This window comes from Brachionichthys hirsutus, chromosome 9, assembly GCF_040956055.1.
Source record: "Brachionichthys hirsutus isolate HB-005 chromosome 9, CSIRO-AGI_Bhir_v1, whole genome shotgun sequence".
NCBI classification, from domain to species: domain Eukaryota; kingdom Metazoa; phylum Chordata; class Actinopteri; order Lophiiformes; family Brachionichthyidae; genus Brachionichthys; species Brachionichthys hirsutus.
Window position 1 is genome coordinate 9,442,018 of NC_090905.1, and position 18,969 is coordinate 9,460,986.

The following is an 18,969-nucleotide window of genomic DNA, read 5'->3' on the forward strand; positions in this document are numbered from 1 at the left end:
GAGTTGGGGGGGGGGGGGGGGGGGGGGGGGGGGGGGGGGTATAGTAGGATTGAGCTGAGGTAAGGCGACAGAGAGAGAGAGAGAGAGAGAGAGATGTAAAGAGAGATGCTGTTGCCAGGGAACAGCAGCCACACAGAATACCATAGAAAGCACCAGCGGTATTATCTATCGGAATGAAGCCACACAGAGATCATTTGTCACAAATTGCTTTAGACATAAACTATCTGATTGGATGCAGAGGGAACTCAGAGAAAGACCTGATGTTTTGTTATTTTGTGCAACATACAGAGTAAATGGGAAAAGCAAGGGAGAGTCCACGATGGCAGAGCAGATGCATTCGGTTAAAGGAATGTCGTGCCTCGGCGGTGTGGACGTGTAGGAACTGACGGGCAGGCTGTCGGCTCGCTCGTCACGGCTAGTCTTTACCCAACAAAGGTGTCCAGAGGCGGCGGAGAAGAGGGGGAGTCCTGCACAGAGGTGCCCCCTGTCTTCAGGCACCTGCCGCTGGCTCGCGGCGGACTGCGAGGACACTGTATGACTGTGTCTGATCATGAGTGTGTGCATTTGAATGAATGGAAGACGGGGACCGTGGGAGAAGAACTTTCAGCCTGATCCATTTTCTGCTGGTGAGGAGGTTGGGGCTATTCTCCTCTTGAATCTTTGCGTCTGTGACTACAGAGACAAGAGGACTCAAAGACAGGGACAGGACAGGGGTCGCACGGCTCATGTGAGTATCCGCAATAAATTACTGCCTTTTCCTTACACCTTAAAATGTATGATAAACCAAGTGAAATCCACAGTTGTGACATTTCCTTTTGTATAATCTGTGGTTTTACATGGGATATAAAATACCAAGTACAGGATCAGGATTCTTGAAATTATATGTGCAATGGCTTTCTTATCAAACTCACTTTCTCCTCCACCCCACATTTTGTAGAAATCTTATATCCTTACTGGATATTTATCTACTACAAACAGGTGTGTATCCTATCGTTCATTTTTTTTTATCAAAGGCACTCAGAAATTAATAGTATGTGGCTGCCCGCCTTTCCCAGAATTACACTCTGCTTTCCCCAGTATTTATAATGCACCAACCACACACAGTGTACACTAATTCTTATACTAATCAATATTGCATATCCTAACACTAATGTCGGTGTCTGACTGCATTTAATCATGTTTTTGTTTGGCATGTTGCTGTTGTTTCTGGATTTCCTATGCATGACCTCTAACCCTCTGCCATTCATCTGAACCTCCTATAGTTGCAGATGCTCTACTCGACTGGAGAAATAGGAATATGAAATGCTCCAGTCACTGCTCTCATGCAGCCAAAGCAGCCCTGTGCTTCTGTTGTTAATGTGCTGTTACTGTGTTCTGATAATTCATCAGGATTAAGAGGTCAATCCTGTAATTTATAGGAGTGGAGTGGTGAAGTCAATCTTTATTGTATTGTAGGCATTTGTCATTTTGTGATGTTTCTTTAAACTCTACAGAAAAAAAACAATTGAATATTATATTCAAAGGTTTTTTTTTGTGAATACAAAGGATGAAATGAAGTCGCAGTGTGAATAGAGATCAAACAGGGAGGAGTCACATCAGTGTAGCATAGGATTAAGACTACGGATTATCTCTGCGTGTCATCCTCCTCATCGGCCCTCTCCGCGTTAGATGAAATTCATAACTTGATATGTGACTTTGAGGAGAGCTGAGCTCAGGAAATGCATGTCACATGCCTCTCACGTGTGCTCCTCTGGACTGGGGATAAAAACCATGTGACCAACAGTGCCTTAAATTATAATGAAAAATCGTTTTGGGACAATCCGTCTGCACTGCTGTGATATCCACGGAGTGACCATGAAGCTTTGGTCTCCGCTCTCGTCGGTGCATCCATTTTATGTGGCTTTTTTCCCCGCTCTTGTCCTGAATGGAGGTCATTGATAACCCATTCTCCTTACACCTCCAGACCCCTGCTCTCCTCTCTGAGGGATGGGCACCACAGAGGCGGCTGTACGAATGGAGAACATGGAAGTGAAAGACGAGTGGCAGGATGAAGACTTCCCCAGGTAATTAGCTGCTTTCTGCTCATTGTCTGATAAACTGAAGTCCGATCGGTCGATGCTGAGAAGCAGCGGCTGTGTGTGTGTGTGTCTGCAGCTGCATGGAACATTCTTGCGTTCGTGCGGATCGATGGCTATGCGTCACATTTTACTTTGTGGATGAATGGCTCATTACTAAGCATTGATTGTCTTAATTCATTTTTAATTATGCATTGGCGTGGTGTCAGTGTGGGCCAACTGAAGCGTCACGCTTTATTCTGGGTGGATTTAAAAGAGGTGCTATTTAGGTGCATGTGTATTTCTGTAATATTCCTACTTGTATTTAGCAGCCATATTTTGTTTTTCTTCTTTTTAATATCACAGGACCGATCAATGTAACTAGATTTCGTGTAAAAAGATCATGACAAAAGACATTCCATCAATTATTTGAGCAGAATGAGGCAGAAAGGCAAATACCAGAGACAGTTTTAACCCTCTGAGTACCGTCGGGATGGCAACGGAAATAAGTGAATAAGATGTTTAGAAGTTAAAAAGCTTGACGGCAGAAAAAGAGCAGGGAGGAGCGATGACGGTCAGCGCTGTGCTCTCCTCCTCCCTCCTCCTCCTCCTCCTCCTGCTCCATCAGACCGGGAGGGGGGAAGCTGGGGAGCAGGTGCAGCTCCGTCTGTAAAGTCCACATCACGTGACGCAACAGCAACCACTGATCAACACAGCATCGGCAGGAAAATGGTAGAACGTTTCAGATAAATGCAGACACGGAAGGATAACCGGCGACGAAAGGATTATCAAGGTGACTCGGAGAAACGCTCTGCTGCAGACAGAGACAGAGACACGCAAAGCAAATCTAAAGATGTGTGCCTTATAAAGCTGAATCGGCTCTGACACAAGCAGCCCTGTGCTATTTGCAGAAGGTAAGCATCATCGGTTCATCCACATATTGATGATGAAGGACAACGCAGCCATTAGCAGGAACAAAAGAGATGATCTTGCTCCTGTTAAACTAGATCTGTAGCACCGTTACATTCATAGGATGTCTAACAAAGGAAGCTTTGCTTCGTGATTACTGCAGGGAATAGGGCAGGACCTTTCAGCAGTGTCTGCTTCCCGAGGCTGAACCACTATTATTGGCTCAGGAGGAGCACAGCCTGTCACACACACACACACACACTGTCCTCCAGATGGGAGGATGAGGCAGTCGGCTTTCACAGGACTGCAGTTAAGCCCTCTTTGGGTTAGGGTGTGCGCCGTAGCTCTTTGCATTTGTTTTCTTCTTGTCTTGATCGTTTAGTTGTATAACTTTGTGTCCAGGTCCTTCGTGGGTTTTGCTGCTGACAAAAATGAGCAGCCTACGTTTTTAACATAAAAAGGCAAGGTTTCGACCTCATGTCTGCTCCTCCTGTCAGCAATAAATAGCAGGCTGAGCTTTCCTGGCACGCTTCGTCCCTCATTTTGTCTCTAATTTATTCCCTTTCTTCTTAAGCTGTTATCTTCATCCCTCTCCAGAGAGAAGTTAATTGCCATCTCTATCCACTTCTGCATGTTCCTCTTCTTTTAGTGTGCTGTCAACCTGTGACAGTGCAGACGGCTCAACTGTTCTGTTTCACGGAATCCTAATTCTTGCCGTTATATTTTGAGGTTTTGGTGTTGTAGTATCGTCCATGAACGTAGATCAGACCAAAAAAAGTGTAATCAACCAAAAGTGAACTTGGCTTTTATTAATATCTTTATACTTTACTTGTTAATCAACAAACACACGACTAGAATAACTTGTATGTGTTTCCCTACAGACCTCTACCAGAGTACGGAGACATGGATTCCTCCTGTGGTCTCACAGACGACAGAGCCTGTAAGAAAAACCTAATATTAGAGGATCTCTAATTATTAAATGTCAGACAGACCCTAATAGTCACATTTCTTATTCTGCGTCTCCCGGTCTCGCTGTAGCTCCTCCTCACGCCGTCAATGTCGACCTGCCTGGAGGTGGGGGGCACCATAAGCGCCGCACACTCGTTGTGCCAGAGATGAGCCTGTCTCTGGACCAAAGCGAGGGGTCTTTGCTTTCAGATGACTTCTTGGACACACCGGACGACCTGGACATCAATGTTGATGATATCGATACGCCTGATGAGACAGACTCACTGGAGTTCATCACTAATGGTAACGAGCTGGAGTGGGAGGGTAAGTGTTAGATAAGGAACATATACGAAGGTTATTCTCACAGTTTTATTCCTTTTATAATTCCTATATTAGGCCATACTCGGGCATTCCTCATATAAATCGACATTTAGGTTAAATGTAATAATCTAGTTTTTTTTAATTCACATTATTGTAAATGTTATATTTATTTTAATACTTAAATATTCTGAGCCTTACACTGCTTTGCTACAATCTGCAAACCAAACTTTATTTGACACGCCTCCCCAACCTGGTCCTGTATGATCATTTAGTTTAATCCTCAGGCCGTGACACCAAAGGTAACTTTTCCCCTTGACTGAAAGTAAAAGGGGCTTACACACAGAACATGTATGTCTGTCATTCTTAGAGCAAATGTTGTGCAGCATGGTGGATAATGAAGTGGAAAATCTGTCTCTGTGTCTACCCAGATGACACCCCAGTGGCCTCAGCTAAAGCTGGCCCAAATAACGGACTAGGAGACGTGGACGAAGAGGGAAATGTGAGCAACGGACGCCTTTGGAGGACGGTGATCATCGGAGAACAGGAACATCGCATCGACATGCAGGTCATCAGGCCTTATCTCCGGGTCATCACACACGGAGGTCAGTGAGAGGGCAAAAGTCAGTCTGATGAGCCATGAAGGGATTTGGAAGAAATTAGGGTTCCTATGGGGCTTAGAATAGTAACAGGAAAAAAGTTATAGTAATCTAACCCCACTGCTCTACAAACCTGGATGTAAAAGACAAACCCATGCACCACACATAGCATGAGGTTTAAAGGTAGACACATAATCACACCAGCTTTCAAGCTCAAGGATATTGGATAGCTGTGCTGCGTGTGCACGACCCTGATATCACCCCCTAATAAGTGGAACTCTCTCCCTCCAGGTTACTATGGTGAAGGACTTAACGCCATCATTGTTTTCTCAGCCTGCTACCTGCCTGACAGCGGCTGCCCAGACTACCATTATATCATGGAAAACCTCTTCCTGTGAGTCTGCCATGACCACATTTTAGTCGTCCTCTGCAGGCTTGAGCTACGATGCTGCACATAGATGAAAGATAAGAGGCACTTAAATTAGGAGTAACTATTGCTATCATGTCTCACAAGAAGGCCACAGTATCCAGTCACACAAAGCCTGTTCTTTTTCATGCGTTTTATAATCCATCAGTGATGCCACGCCCTTTCACACAGGTATGTGGTGAGTAGTCTGGAGATGCTCGTGGCTGAGGATTACCTAATCATCTACATGAACGGAGGCACTCCTCGGAGTAAGATGCCCGGAATCAGCTGGCTCAAGAAATGCTACCAAATGATCGACAGAAGGTGAGAAATGGAGCTGCTACGCCAACAAATCAATTGATCTGCGGCCTATAATTTCATTGCATCACCGTGTGTAATGACAATAAAGTGATATTCTATTCTATTCTATTCTATAAATCAGATAATCAGACAAATAAGGCTCACTGTGCTATTCGAAGTGGTCGCCACCAACACAAAGAGACTTTTCTTGACTTGAATTTTCTCATGTTGCCCTCAATAAACCCGAAGGCTTTAAAAACTAATCTGATTGTGATGGCAGATTGAGAAAGAACCTGAAGTCTTTGGTCATTGCTCATCCCACGTGGTTCATACGCACTGTCCTGGCTATATCCAGGCCGTTTATAAGGTAAGAGACTAAAAACACACCTAACCAATTATATATTTTAAATTTTGAAAAACTCAAACTCAAAGGTAAATTGTTTTTCTGAGAGCTAATCATAATAAACTGAAGGGTATCAGATTGTTTCTGAGTTTTTCTTGCTGTATGAAATATAAGTATTTTACTTTTATCGATGCTGCATCTATTTGTCTATCTGTCTTTTTTTTTTTTTATCCAAGAAGCATCTGTGTCTCATAGACTAGGATCTCAATGAATTAGTCAAATGAATTTGTATTTAAATAAAAGTTAAATGTTGTATCTTTCATTAAAAACAATATTACTTTAATATCAGAGTATAACATGTTGTTATTGTCCCCATTTTCCTGTGCAGTGTGAAGTTCATGAACAAGATCCGGTACATCCACAGCTTGGATGACCTGGCAGAGATTGTTCCCATGGAGCACGTCCATGTCCCTGAATGTGTGGTGCAGTAAGTATGTCCGACCGCTGTGTGGCGAAAAGGAGACCCTGCTCTTAATGCTTCATCCTCATGTGAACCTGGACATGTATTTATATTTGAATGAATATGAAATACAATTCTAGCTTAATTCTACATGCAGTGTGGGAAGAGGAAATAACAGCATCACTTCTTTTCAGATTTGATGAGGAGAGGATTAAAGCTCAGAGGGAAAGGTAAAATGCATTTGGCGTTTGGTTTCATTTTGATCACTAACATACAATTGCCCTTGAAAATCTGAAGTTAAATTAGTTTAAAGGACATAACCTGGATTAACTGCCCACTAAAGACTACCTTTAATGACCTGCAGGAGGGAGCAGAAAGAGAAACAGCAGGAGAAGCAGCAACAGGTTCCTCAGGATGCAGTGAAAAAGTCCCAGGGGTGATGGTCCACCTCGTCATATTTTCACATTACACATTTGTCAAGTTAGGACATCACTCGGTGTATGTTTAAGTGTTTTCTTTCCAACTTTTTAACATTTTAAAAGGGCATTTATCTTTTGTCGTTTTCAGGCCCAAGTCAATGATTTTAGATCAAGGATTACAACAAGAATAGACGTCTGAAGGTGAAGGTAATAGTCCATGAATGCAATTATTGTTGGAGTATCTAAAACGTCTTTTAGACGTGTGTTACCCAGGATCTTCTTATTTCATTTAGAAACTTGCAAAAAGAAAAAAGACAATTAAACACTGTGCTTCTTAATTTCATATACGTATTTCTTTGAATTACACATTTTGATTGAATCATGAAGAGAGAGGAGCATTGCTCTCATTATCTATTAGCATTTCTGTCTTTTATTGCAGAATGTTGTCGACGACATGAAGCCTCCCTACTCATCTGAAGCAGTGATCCATCAAGCTTCCTGATTTTAGAGCAGCATACATCCGACGATCTGTGCCATCTCCAACCAGAGGGCCTCGCATTGCAACCTGATAATATATAAAGGAGGTTTCTGCTCCATTAAAGGTCTTGGTTTGCGATGCTGATGGGCTTCGTTACCCTCCTGCGTTAGCAAGACATGGTTTGTATCTCCCATTTAAATATGGCTTCATCCTGAGGCTCAGGAAGGCCAGGATCTCCACAGGAACACTTTGCTCCACAAAGAAAATGAAGAAGAAAGACACGTGAGTTTGGACATTTTGGATGGAACAATTTTGTATTGTAACATGATTTTAAAAACAGCAGGCTTTGATGTGGATTGGGAGAATTTACCATTGCATATTTTTGTTAATATTAAAGTAGATTTACCTAATTCAGGCTGTCACTGTTGAAGCCCTCCTGGCAGTGGACAGTAGTGACAGTACTATGCTAATATGTTGCTGTATGAGGTGTTTAACAGCAACTTTATTAATGTAGCAGATGCTGAGCTCGGGTCAATGTGTGACTGCAGTGCAAGACATGTTACACACATTTCCATCCACATTGATTCATATAAATATTCTGTGTTTGATGTGTAGAATAATAGCTTTACATCAGATGTGTCAACTTTATGTTTGCCTCACAGCTGCTTTATAATAGCTCACTCTTACTGTGCTGGGATCTGTAGTCTGCTCTGTGTTATGACAAGCCTCGGTCATCCTCTGGGTAGGAAATGCTGAAACATGATCAGTATTTGCATTTTATGACCTAAGAAAACTTGCATGAGAAAAATAAGCAAGAATCATAAATGTGTAAAATAATTTTCACCACATATAGAAAGATTTCATACATTTGAAGAAAGTCCTTGTATCAACTTACTATGATAAATTGGAATCCACACAGGACATATTATGTTATGTCTATGAGAAATGTAACACCAACCCACCATATCCAAAACACCTACAAGCTATTTTGCCTGAAATTTATCAACATTCTATTTTATTCCTATCATTCCTTCAGATTTATTTCATGAAGGGACGTTTGTCATCAGCTCAAATAATAAAATTATTTTCTAATTGGTTCTCTCTAATTTTATTGAGTGTGAAATGATTTCTGTCAGGCAGCCATTGTAATGATGAAGTTTACACGTTGCAGCTTAATGGAGATGTAGTTTCTGGATCATTTCAGCAGAGCAGCATCCTCCTATGTTTCTGTGTGTCTGTTTAAATATAATGAACAGATGGGGAAATGCCAGCACTCGGTCATGTTTAACAAATGTTTAATGCATTATTGATTGCACATGTTTGAAGTTACATAGAAACTTTATAGTGTCTTCCATCTGATCAACCTATTGTAGCTGAAGGTCAGTGGAGTAAGATTTGTTATTTTTCTAAGGCGCTGCACAATTATTTTGCACTTTTTTGATTTGTTTTTCATGTTGCATTCAAATGGATAATTCATATAATGTGATTTATGTTTAGGAGGTAACATGTTTGTATTAGGAAGATATGAAGGTGGCTTCTTTGATATCGAAATTAAAACAAAAACAAAAAAATGTATGCCTTTATGGTGGAAGAATGTTCAAGAAAAGGTCAAAAAGTTCAGTTATTATTCAGTCATATTTGGCTGTTTTCACACAAAGTCAGCTTGGTTCATCATTCTTTAAAAAGATTCTGTGCAGGTTGAGCACCTATTTTTTCCAAACAAATTATTTTTAAAAATCCAGAAACTGTAAAGGAATGTAATCTAGCTTTTTAATTTTTAGTTATTGTAGTTTTTTATTTACAGTTTGCAAATAAATGATTGATGCAAATGTTAATTTTGACCATGAAAGCACAATACTTAGTTTATTTTAAAATGATTTGCCTTAAACAATTTTTTGCCTGCTGTAATGTCTACGTTCAGATTAAAATTGGAAAGCAGATCTATTTCTTGTGCACCAAAAAATGTTTAATGGTAAAACGCAGCTGTTATTTATGCGACACCATCAATGGTAGTTTTCCACAGTCCGCTGGGGGGTCGTCAGCTGTTTGATCTTGTGAATGGAATAATACTACACAGCTGACGCTGGCGCAATCGAATATGCAAATGAGGTGGTTTCGTGAGCTGTGATTAGCTGTTGGCAGGAGCGCTACCAGGTCCTGATTGGCTGCTGCTCCGAGGCACGTAGGCGCTCGTGGGGAACGCGCGTCCCACCACGAGAACGTTTCGCGTCTGCGTGACGCTCGCTGGATTATAAATGTCCGCGCTGTAGAGTGAAGTCACTTTCATCTTTCATCTCAACATTCTTTTGGAGCGTTGGGTTTTGATCTTGACTCTTCCTTTCGCTGACGTCACGCAGGACAGCGAAAGGCCGAGATGAAATGCATCATCGGGATTGGGGGGTGAGTGTGGTTTTAATTAGTGGTAGTTTAACTGCAATTAAAGACAGTCCCACCCACTTCTGCCTAAAATATTGTTAATATTTATTTAACTTACAGATAGATGGAGTTTAGGGCGTTTCGTTAATATTTATAAAACATTACACAGCGTTGTGTTGCTGTTCTTAAAAACGTCTTGAGACAAGCTGTTGTTGATTACGTTCCCTGTAATGGCGGTGACGTCATCAGTTTTAATTCGCCTTATCCTTGAGGCCACGTGTTTTAGTGAAGAGACCTTGTGTTCCGCCGGTAGGAAGCTCCGTCCGCTGCGGGGGGGGGGTTCGTTGTTATCAATCGAGCGGGACTTTTGAAAATTCATCGCGAGACTCGGTGAGAATTGGAGGGAGACTTAAAGCGAGCGTCTGTGGGGCAGCAAGCAGGCAGTTTAATGTTTTATTGTCATAATTTGTTATTTATCAACATGAACATTTTTATTGTCTTCTATTTTTGCTGATTTTATAAAGTACGAGCTTTTTTTTTGTTTTGCACCATTTGAAATCAGTGCATATTTAATCGAGCCAAATTAATTAAAATTGTAAGCAATGGCCGTTATCTGCTGGAACCCCCAACCCCCTCCACTGTTGTTCTTTTAAAAGAATCAAACTCTAATCCCATAATTTGTCGCCATTACTATTCTCTCTACATTTTTTGACTATATTTTCATTCACAGGGTCACTAATGGTGGCAAAACTACCCTTACGAATAAATTGATCAAGACGCTGCCCCACTGCTGTGTTGTGCACCAAGATGATTTTTTCAAGGTATTATTTGTGTGATTCTTTTGTCTTGTTCTGTGTGTAAGGAAGGAGTGGATCTATCAATGAGCGGCTCCATCTCACACGATGACCTCGATGTCTTTGCTCCAGTTTGTCGCAACATTTAATCATTTATATTCAGTTTGTCTTCCAAAATCCATTTAACGAACTTCATTAAACGCTTGTCTACCGTAGACAGATTGCTTTTTTTCTTTTCTTGTCATTCTTTCCATCTTTTTATTTAAATTAACCTTCATATTATGCTGTGTGCGTACACACATGAACCTTTCCCTAACTTCACTAAAGTCGTGCACCTGTTGGGTGTTCTTGCTTCAGGTTGTGCATGGTGTGCCATAACTCTGGGTCTGCTGCTGTTCATAGGTGTGAGGTTGCAGCAATGTTTTATTGGTGACTGTTATTTCAGAAACCAGATCAGATAGAAGTCGGGGAGGACGGCTTTAGACAATGGGATGGTAAGACTTCACGGTAGCCTACCAGCGGCTCATTGTTTACCTTTTAGCCCCTCCCAAGAACATAATCGCCACTCGGCATCAACACCGTTTTTTTGTCCTTAAGATGCGAACTTGTAACATTCACAAAAAGGCCAAAGACATTTTCAATCATTTAGATTCTATCAATGTGCGTGTTCTAATTAATTCTCCTACCGTTGCCCTCGTTTCTCTGACTCTTGCTCCACAGTGATCCCAGCTTTGGATATGGAGGCCATGACCAACACAGTTAAAGGCTGGATCGAGAACCCTGTGAAGTTTGCCCGTTCCCACGGCGTCCCTCTATCCTCGACCGATGTGAGCGATGCTGGTGAGCAGACCCACATCCTGATTGTAGAGGGCTTCCTGCTCTACAACTACCAGTGAGTTTTAATTTCATTAATTTTATTATTTTTAAACCTCCTGTTTGTGCCACCCATGAATGGCTCTTTGAATTGATGTTTCTGACTCTTTGACACGTACATTTAGAAATTGGATTAGCTGCTTGAAACGCTATTAACTCTTTTGTCTATTTCCATAATTAAAATAATTTATTTTCTTTGTGGAAAGAAATGTTTTAATCTGGGCCCCACAGCATCACACATCTTGTGCATTCTGTTGGAGGAGCAGTGGCATTTCTGTAGTGCCACATTATAATTGGGGAGGATCCCACAGATATAGATAAGGCTTTCTGTGGAACAAGCTTGCCTGAGATGCCCTTGAAGCCGGCTGCTGAGCGATGGGTACTCTGTCGGATAATGATAACTGTAAAGCATGCTGCAGAAAGCCTGATAAGGGAACGTATGGCCATTTGCTCTGTGACGCTTCCTTTCTTTTTGTGTGTTTAAAGATCTTTGTCATTATCAATAACCTTGTGCATTTTTCTCCAGGCCCCTTCTGGATGTTTTTGACAAGTGTTATTACATTACAATCCCTTATGAAGAGTGTAGGAGCAGGAGAAGGTGAGTATTTATTCGTGTTTACAGTTTTAGCATTGTAATACCTGCATTTTAACATTTCTTCCTATTGTATTATTAAAAGTGCACTATCCTGAACATTATGTTGTTGTTGTTTTCAGTAAAAGACAATACACAGTGCCCGACCCTCCTGGTCTGTTTGACGGCCATGTGTGGCCGATGTACCTCAAACACAGGAGACTGATGGAGGACAGCGGCTTGAATATTGGTACGGCGTGCCTGAAATGCTTAAGTCAATTTTCCACAAGTTATTTTTTAATTTTCTTTGGACAATTCAGAATAATCTCTTTTAGGACAAATTTTGTCAGAATTTTGGTAATGTGATTTTTATGGATGCTTTAGAAAAACATGCTTATGTGTTGTAGAGTACCTGGATGGTATGAAGGGCAAGGAGGAGATCTACAACCAGGTGTATGAGGATGTTCAGAACAACCTGCTCAATTGTTTATAGGTAAGAAATGATACCACTGATTCCCACTGAGCACAAATTAGTTTTAGTGTAAAAATAAAAACAACTACATGATTTTAAAGTGAAAATTGTGTAGGAGCTCTGTTGGCACAGTTTTTACAAGCATAATGATTTAATTGTAAATAACCTTTTCTCTTCTGTCTTTCTTGCAGCAGGAAGATTCCTCACCATCCCAGTGTAGAATTTGTAAATAGGCTGATGGATTATTATTTTTTTTTAATCATAATTGTTTAATTTTATTTTTGTAAATGCAGTATAACAATGTTAAGTTATCATTGTGTATTTTTTATTATTATTTTGTCCCCTCTTTGCTGAATGGATCATTAATATGTTATATAAAACCGTTGACTTTTTCTGGACCATTTGCTGCAGTAAAATAAATGTACTATATATTGGGATCTACTGATGTTATTTGGAGCAAAACTAAACATGAATCACACAATGTAAACTATCCACATGAACCATATCCAGGTTGAGCACGTTTTATTTACTATTTCAAAACAGGAATTCTGTTTTAAATATCTACACCTATCTTCTGGTTTTCAACACCTCTGAGATAGTTGCCCTTGGTTACCTTGCGTAGAGATGCCTAGTAGGCCATAGACGAGCAGAAGGTTCATCCTGTTGGCACTAGATTTACAGTGCGTGGGGCCCAAGGCACGTGATAATGTCACCTATGTTTCCACATGTATAAATAGGTCAGAATGATTTCCCAGAGGAGAAAGCTGTCCTGTCCGCTCGAGTGACTTGCACGTGTGAAAGTACGTGCATGCCCAATATTCCTTTCTCAGGTCCTTGTGACATCCACCGTGGGTTACAGAATACTTTATTGATCCCAGAGGGAAACGTGATAGCTGTGATCTATATGTGCATGTTGTCGAAAGAAGTGATGAGGTGAATGCTGCGACTCTAACCAGTGGAGAGAACCACACAACCTGCAGTGTCTATTCTTGCTATAGAACGCTGCAGGTTCTGCAGCTGTCCTATTATCCTTTTTCTTTCAACTGGGTTATTTATTCCCTTAATATTGTAGGTAATTAAATTAAGTAATGTCATCACCGTATTTCAATTGTTTCATATGGAACCGTCTTTCCCCCTCAATGCCTGTTAAACTAAAAAAAGAAATACAAATATTTGAACTCCGGATGTTTTAAATAAAATAAATGTGCAGCTTGTCTGATAAAACAAAACAAGAACATCACAAATATAAAACATAACTTCCACATGTTTAGCCAGACAGAAATAGCACACAATGTGCAATAGTGCTACTTAATAGTTGGATTTGTGGAGAAGTTTTTTATTTTTATTTTTTATATACAGTTTTTATTGCTGCGCCACCGCTCACAGAACGTGTGCGTAATGTACCAACTAAAGAAGAGCCTTCCGGGTAATTAGTCTTAAACTTTTCTCCGTCTGTCTCAAACGGATCGTGACTGTGACGAGAGGAAATATCATTTCGCGTGGGATGCGGGAGACGTCTAGAGATAACCGAGTCACATCCAGCTGGCGATGACGACACGATTGAACTGGGAGCGACGCTGTGCGCAACTGCATGACGGAGTCGCCACCCCGTCAGCCACGTCCAGCTCGAACGTCCATCCTTCATGTCTCAGACCCTTTTCAGCCGGAGACGCCGGCACGTGGAGCCATGGAGACGTCTGTGCGCGTATTACTGCTACTGCTGGATGTTCTGGTGTGTTTGGGTAACGCTCAGCACCACGTGCGCGCACGCGTCGACCCGTGGAGACACCGCATTCAGTGGGAAAATAACGGCCAGGTGTTCAGCCTGTTGAGCACGGGGACTCGGTACCGCTCACCGGCGCAGACCAGAAGACGCACGCAGCTCTTACTGACAACTAAAGACAGATTTCCCCGGCTTCGCCCTCCTGGGCTGAGCGCCTCCTCCACCAGAACCACATCTGGACACTTCGGGGACGCATCGGTTCTCGGTGCCGACGCAGGTCAGTATCTCCTCGCGTCTGGTCGACCCGAGACTTCCAGTCAGTCCCTGCGTCGCCGCGCAGCCTCCGGAGAGGCGACGGGATCCCGTTCGCAGCAGACGCGGTCTAATGGCAGCTCCGCCGCCATCCAGGAGTTCTCGGGCAGCGGAGTCCCAAGAGGAGGTGGCAGTCGGGCTGGGGAGGACGGTGGCGCGCAACCGGCCGCTGCGTCCACTGTAAGATCACCGGATTTTACGCACGGCCGGAGAGTAAGAATTGGTGGCTCAGCGTCAAATGCCTGGTTCCGCACCATAGCCGGTTCATCGTGGGTCCCCATGGCGGAGGACAGTGGCAACGTGCGCCTCATCCCACAGCAGTCCAGTCCAGCTGACGCGCACAGTACGCAAGCGGTGCACACACACTCCAGAATCTCACCGGAGACCAACGTTTCTCCCGCCACTGCTCCCTCCAGCAACGCAGTAGAAATACACCTTCCTCCTCCAAGGACCGACACAGCAGGGACTCCGGACGCGAGCGATCCGCGGGATCCGCACAGTATTCATCACAGGAACTCGGTTTTCTATAACATTTACGCACCAGACCGCAGAAACAGGATGGACGCGCTTCCTCCACCTGGACCGGGCTACGGCACCAGGCTCTTCCACAATGGTGAGCTGGACAGGAGACATTAAGTGTACAAAAAGAGTCAGCTTTGGCACATTTATTCAAACAAATCTTTATTGATATATCATCAGTGTCGGAATTATTCATTAGCCAGAAATTTGGTCCCCTTTTCTCATTGTAGGTTAATGGATTGTATTTAGATGGCAAGCTATAATTCCACATGAGTAATATTAATATCAGTTAATTTATTTGAAATCAAATGTCCCTGATTAAAAAAGTGAAATTAATTAGCGGTAACACGATGCTTTCATAGTTCACTGACGACAGAATCAGGGGTTCATTCTGACGATGATAAGCCTTGAACGCTTGCAGGTTTTTTTTTGTTTTTTTTTATTGTATTTTTTTCCGGCAGGTCTCCCAGACCTGGTTCCTGATCCGTACTACATCCAAGCCGCCTCTTACATCCAGCGGGTGCAGATGTATGCGCTTCGCTGTGCAGCTGAAGAGAACTGCCTGTCCAGGTGAACTTTTTAGGTCATCACACATTTTCTTAAATATTGAATTCAACCCTTGGGTGATTCTTGTGTTCCCCTTTGTTCTTGGCAGTGACATTGTATACGGTCATTTATGCCTCGGTATCCTGAGGCATCACATAAATAGATGCAGGAGACACAATGAAAACCATTTAGATCCCTTTGAGGTGACCACATCAGAGTGACCGTTGGCCTCAGGCCTGTTTTTGGAAGCTGCATCTGAGTGACGGAGCGGCTGGACGCCAACCCGCTGGCCGCCCCCAGACCCTCTGCTCTGGTCTGAGCAGACACTATGCCAAATAAAATAAGCCACGAAATGAAAGGATTCCTGAGGTGAAACCGTGAACTGCAGAGACACGACTGGAAGCCGACTCTGTTGCTCTGAACCATAAATCCTCATCATGTAAACACTGATGAGGAAAGATGCCGCAGGATGATACTGGGCAACCTCGGCTGCGCACACAGTTGTTTCTGCTCATGCTGATTTGGTCCTTCCTCTTTCTTGTTCCGCTTTCCCTCAGGTCTGCGGATCATCAGCGTGTGAGCGACTTGGACTACCGAGTCCTCCTGCGGTTCCCCCAGCGAGTGAAGAATCAAGGAACGGCAGACTTCCTCCCAGTGAAGCCCAGACATGAGTGGGAATGGCACAGCTGTCATCAGTGAGTTCAGTTCAGACAACACAGTTTCACTACTAATCAGATTCTACTGAATAGATTGAGATACTTTCAGTAAATAGTGAATAAAATAAAAAAACATATTAATTTGTTCATTAATCATTTCGTTCCTGATATTCTAAATTTGCTGTTTCTCTCATGTAATTAATCTTCTAGCTGCCAACATACTAAGATGAGATGTGCTTTTTAATTTCACCCTCCTCGAAAAGGAGAGCAGAGCTCATCTTGCTCAAGGACACTTCAGCAAGGGTTGGGGATTGAGCCAACAACCATCCAACCCCTCTACCTGAGGGGATGAGATGTGCAGTATTCTTCACAGACAGCATTTTAACAAATATAAATATTAGAAGGATAGTCTGTTACAGATGGAACTGTTGACAGCAAGAAGGCTCTGGGTTCAAATCCATGCCGACCAGAGGCCTTTCCGTGTGGGTGGGCTCCTCTCCTCTCGGCTTGTCAAAGTGTTTCACCGCCATCGGTTAAGGAGGACCAGAAGCTAAATAAAGTGTTAAATAAACGCATTTACCGTTTAATTAACTCTCCTTGAGATCATTTCTGCATACAAATAACTGGTTAACTGATCTGTTTGATCACTTCAGAGCCAAACAAGCGCCTCTACTCCGTTTCACTTGAAGTTCCAGCGACAAAGCAAAGCAGAACAACAACGTTATTCACCAGCAGAAAGTCCAACACGGCCATGCTAAATGTCACCATATGTGCAGCTTTCCCTGGCTTGTCTATTCCCTGTCCCTGTGCGCTCTCTGTCCCTAGACATTACCATAGTATGGAGGCCTTCAGTAACTACGACCTGCTGGATGCCTCCACTGGACAGAAAGTGGCCGAGGGACACAAGGCCAGTTTCTGTCTGGAGGACACGTCATGCGACCCGGGGACACGGCGACGCTTCGCCTGCACTGTTCACACACAGGTTGGTCTTCCTGGTCGAACAGATGTATATAAAAAAATATTTTTAGTAAATTTAAATAAGTATTTATGACTGGGTTTTTAATGTTACATGTTACTGCCATATTTGTAAGTGATATATATATATATATATATCTTCAGGGGCTCAGTCCCGGCTGCTACGATACATACCATGCTAACATCGACTGCCAGTGGATCGACATCACGGATGTACCACCTGGAAACTACATACTCAAGGTATGGAACTGCTTCGGACTTAGGACGAGACAATAATGTTAAACTTCGCCCAAAGTGCATGACGGCATTTATTTATGATTTGCAGCTGTTTCTGGTGTTTCTGGTGTTTCCCAGGTGACAGTGAACCCCTCCCAGCTGGTTCAAGAGTCAGATTTCTCCAACAACCAGGTGCTCTGCAAGATCAGGTACACAGGGAGCTTTGTCCAGGCGAGGAACTGCCGGATCGCAGTGTAAGTCAGTCGCTCCTTCCAGCTGAGATCATGAATAAAAGTAGAGCTCGTTGCTGATGTTTGTTCTTTGTTCTGCAGGAGCTGACCTGGCCCACCACTGCTGTGCTTACTAACTCCCTTCCTCTTAATCCACGGCTGCTCTGTTGTGCAGCTGCTTCATATTCAAATGGTTGCAACTGCATGTTTTATTTATCTCTTATGAATGACAAATATAAAGAAAACATCTTTCACTCAGTCCCACTTTTGGAGTAAAGGAATTAGTGCTGTGTATAATATGAAATACTCTCATTTCAAAACGTACGGCGTGTAAGACTTTGTGAGATTTTGTGTATTTTACTGTTGCTTAAATATGATATGTTCTTATCCTATCTATTGAAAGTGTTTGTTGTCTCGAAGGTGCTCTGGATCACGTTTGATAATAAAGAGGATTTACCTTTGAAAAATGAAGTCATGGATCTGAATAATCACAAATGATGGGATGATTTCAGCAAATATATAACAGGATGACGTAATTCCATTGCAATTTGCGGCTAACAGCATTTAACACACGTTGGGCGTGGCGCATTCATTAAATGCCTCTGGAATAACATGCCTGAGAGAAATGCCAGACGTGAGACCAGGCAGTACGTCTGTGGCGCTCAGGGATGTCAGAGTTTCACCTTGTGAGCTGTTGCATGTTTGCCATGTCGGGTTTCAGTCGTTGAGTGACAGAAAAACATTTATTTAGCTGCCAATAACACAATGAGGAGTCTAGGAATGTCTCACTCTCTTCAGAATTTGTCCCTGGACTTATTTGGTAGTGGTCCTGTGTGTGGATGTGCTCCAATAATCACCACAACTATTTTTAAACTCACTTTTTAAACACTTTTTTGTTTACATGTGCAGCTCTTTCTCCAGTCTAGAACAATAAATGGCTCCACGTTCTTATAATGTTAATTATTGACGACGCATTTGTTTTATAAACTCATTAGAAATGTGTCGAGTCCATTCGACAAAGTTGAATTGTGGTCCTTGTCGAGTGACTTAAATGAAAGATGCAGCAGGATATTTATCTACAGGCTGAGGTTACGGAGCACATTTCTCCATGTTCTTCTTTCTTTCTTCTTTCCTGGGCAGACGAGACCATTGCCAGCTTTTATTCTACACTCTGCAAGTTAGAGTCCCTCAAGAAAACCAGACAGCAGATCCAGTCTTCATGCTGCTGAACATTAAGCCTGCATTCAGTGCGACTGAGTTTTCAAGTGAAGCTGAGCATACTCTACCTGTGAAAACCCATGAATCATTGAGGTACTCTGACAGAGTACTGCTCTGTTAGTACCTCACAGAGTACTTTAACAGAGAAATATGCTGGATTTCTTTTTTAATAGGACAGTAGTTATACTTCGTGTCCTCTGACCTATGAGACGCCTTGCTGTGAAAGACTTTCAATTCACATCTGCTTCAGGCAA

The 18,969-nt window shown here is 42.6% G+C and overlaps 3 protein-coding genes across 4 annotated transcripts; all 3 read left to right on the forward strand.

Moving 5' to 3' along the window:
* Positions 1-1,986: 1,986 nt before the first annotated feature.
* On the forward strand, positions 1,987-6,947 carry atcaya (ATCAY kinesin light chain interacting caytaxin a). The gene is made up of 11 exons (XM_068743543.1): positions 1,987-2,063; positions 3,845-3,903; positions 4,002-4,235; positions 4,661-4,834; positions 5,120-5,222; positions 5,427-5,558; positions 5,815-5,901; positions 6,266-6,364; positions 6,532-6,567; positions 6,702-6,773; positions 6,905-6,947. The coding sequence occupies exons 1-11, from the start codon at positions 1,987-1,989 to the stop codon at positions 6,945-6,947; spliced, it is 1,116 nt and encodes a 371-aa protein (XP_068599644.1).
* Positions 6,948-9,475: 2,528 nt separating this feature from the next.
* Positions 9,476-12,757, forward strand: mibp (muscle-specific beta 1 integrin binding protein). Of its 2 annotated transcripts, XM_068743091.1 has the most exons (8): positions 9,476-9,634; positions 10,341-10,431; positions 10,850-10,898; positions 11,125-11,296; positions 11,804-11,875; positions 11,992-12,098; positions 12,256-12,341; positions 12,512-12,757. In XM_068743091.1, exons 1-7 carry the CDS (start codon positions 9,609-9,611, stop codon positions 12,339-12,341), a joined length of 603 nt encoding a protein of 200 aa, XP_068599192.1. In that variant the 5' UTR covers positions 9,476-9,608; the 3' UTR covers positions 12,512-12,757. The 2 variants fall into 2 exon arrangements, with proteins under 2 accessions (XP_068599192.1, XP_068599193.1); XM_068743092.1 differs by lacking the exon at positions 10,850-10,898 and having other exon boundaries at positions 9,573-9,634.
* Positions 12,758-14,007: 1,250 nt separating this feature from the next.
* Positions 14,008-17,911, forward strand: loxl5a (lysyl oxidase-like 5a). Its single transcript, XM_068743277.1, has 6 exons — positions 14,008-14,968; positions 15,336-15,444; positions 15,978-16,115; positions 16,902-17,058; positions 17,196-17,291; positions 17,406-17,911. The coding sequence occupies exons 1-6, from the start codon at positions 14,008-14,010 to the stop codon at positions 17,523-17,525; spliced, it is 1,581 nt and encodes a 526-aa protein (XP_068599378.1). The 3' UTR covers positions 17,526-17,911.
* The last annotated feature ends 1,058 nt before the right edge of the window (positions 17,912-18,969 follow it).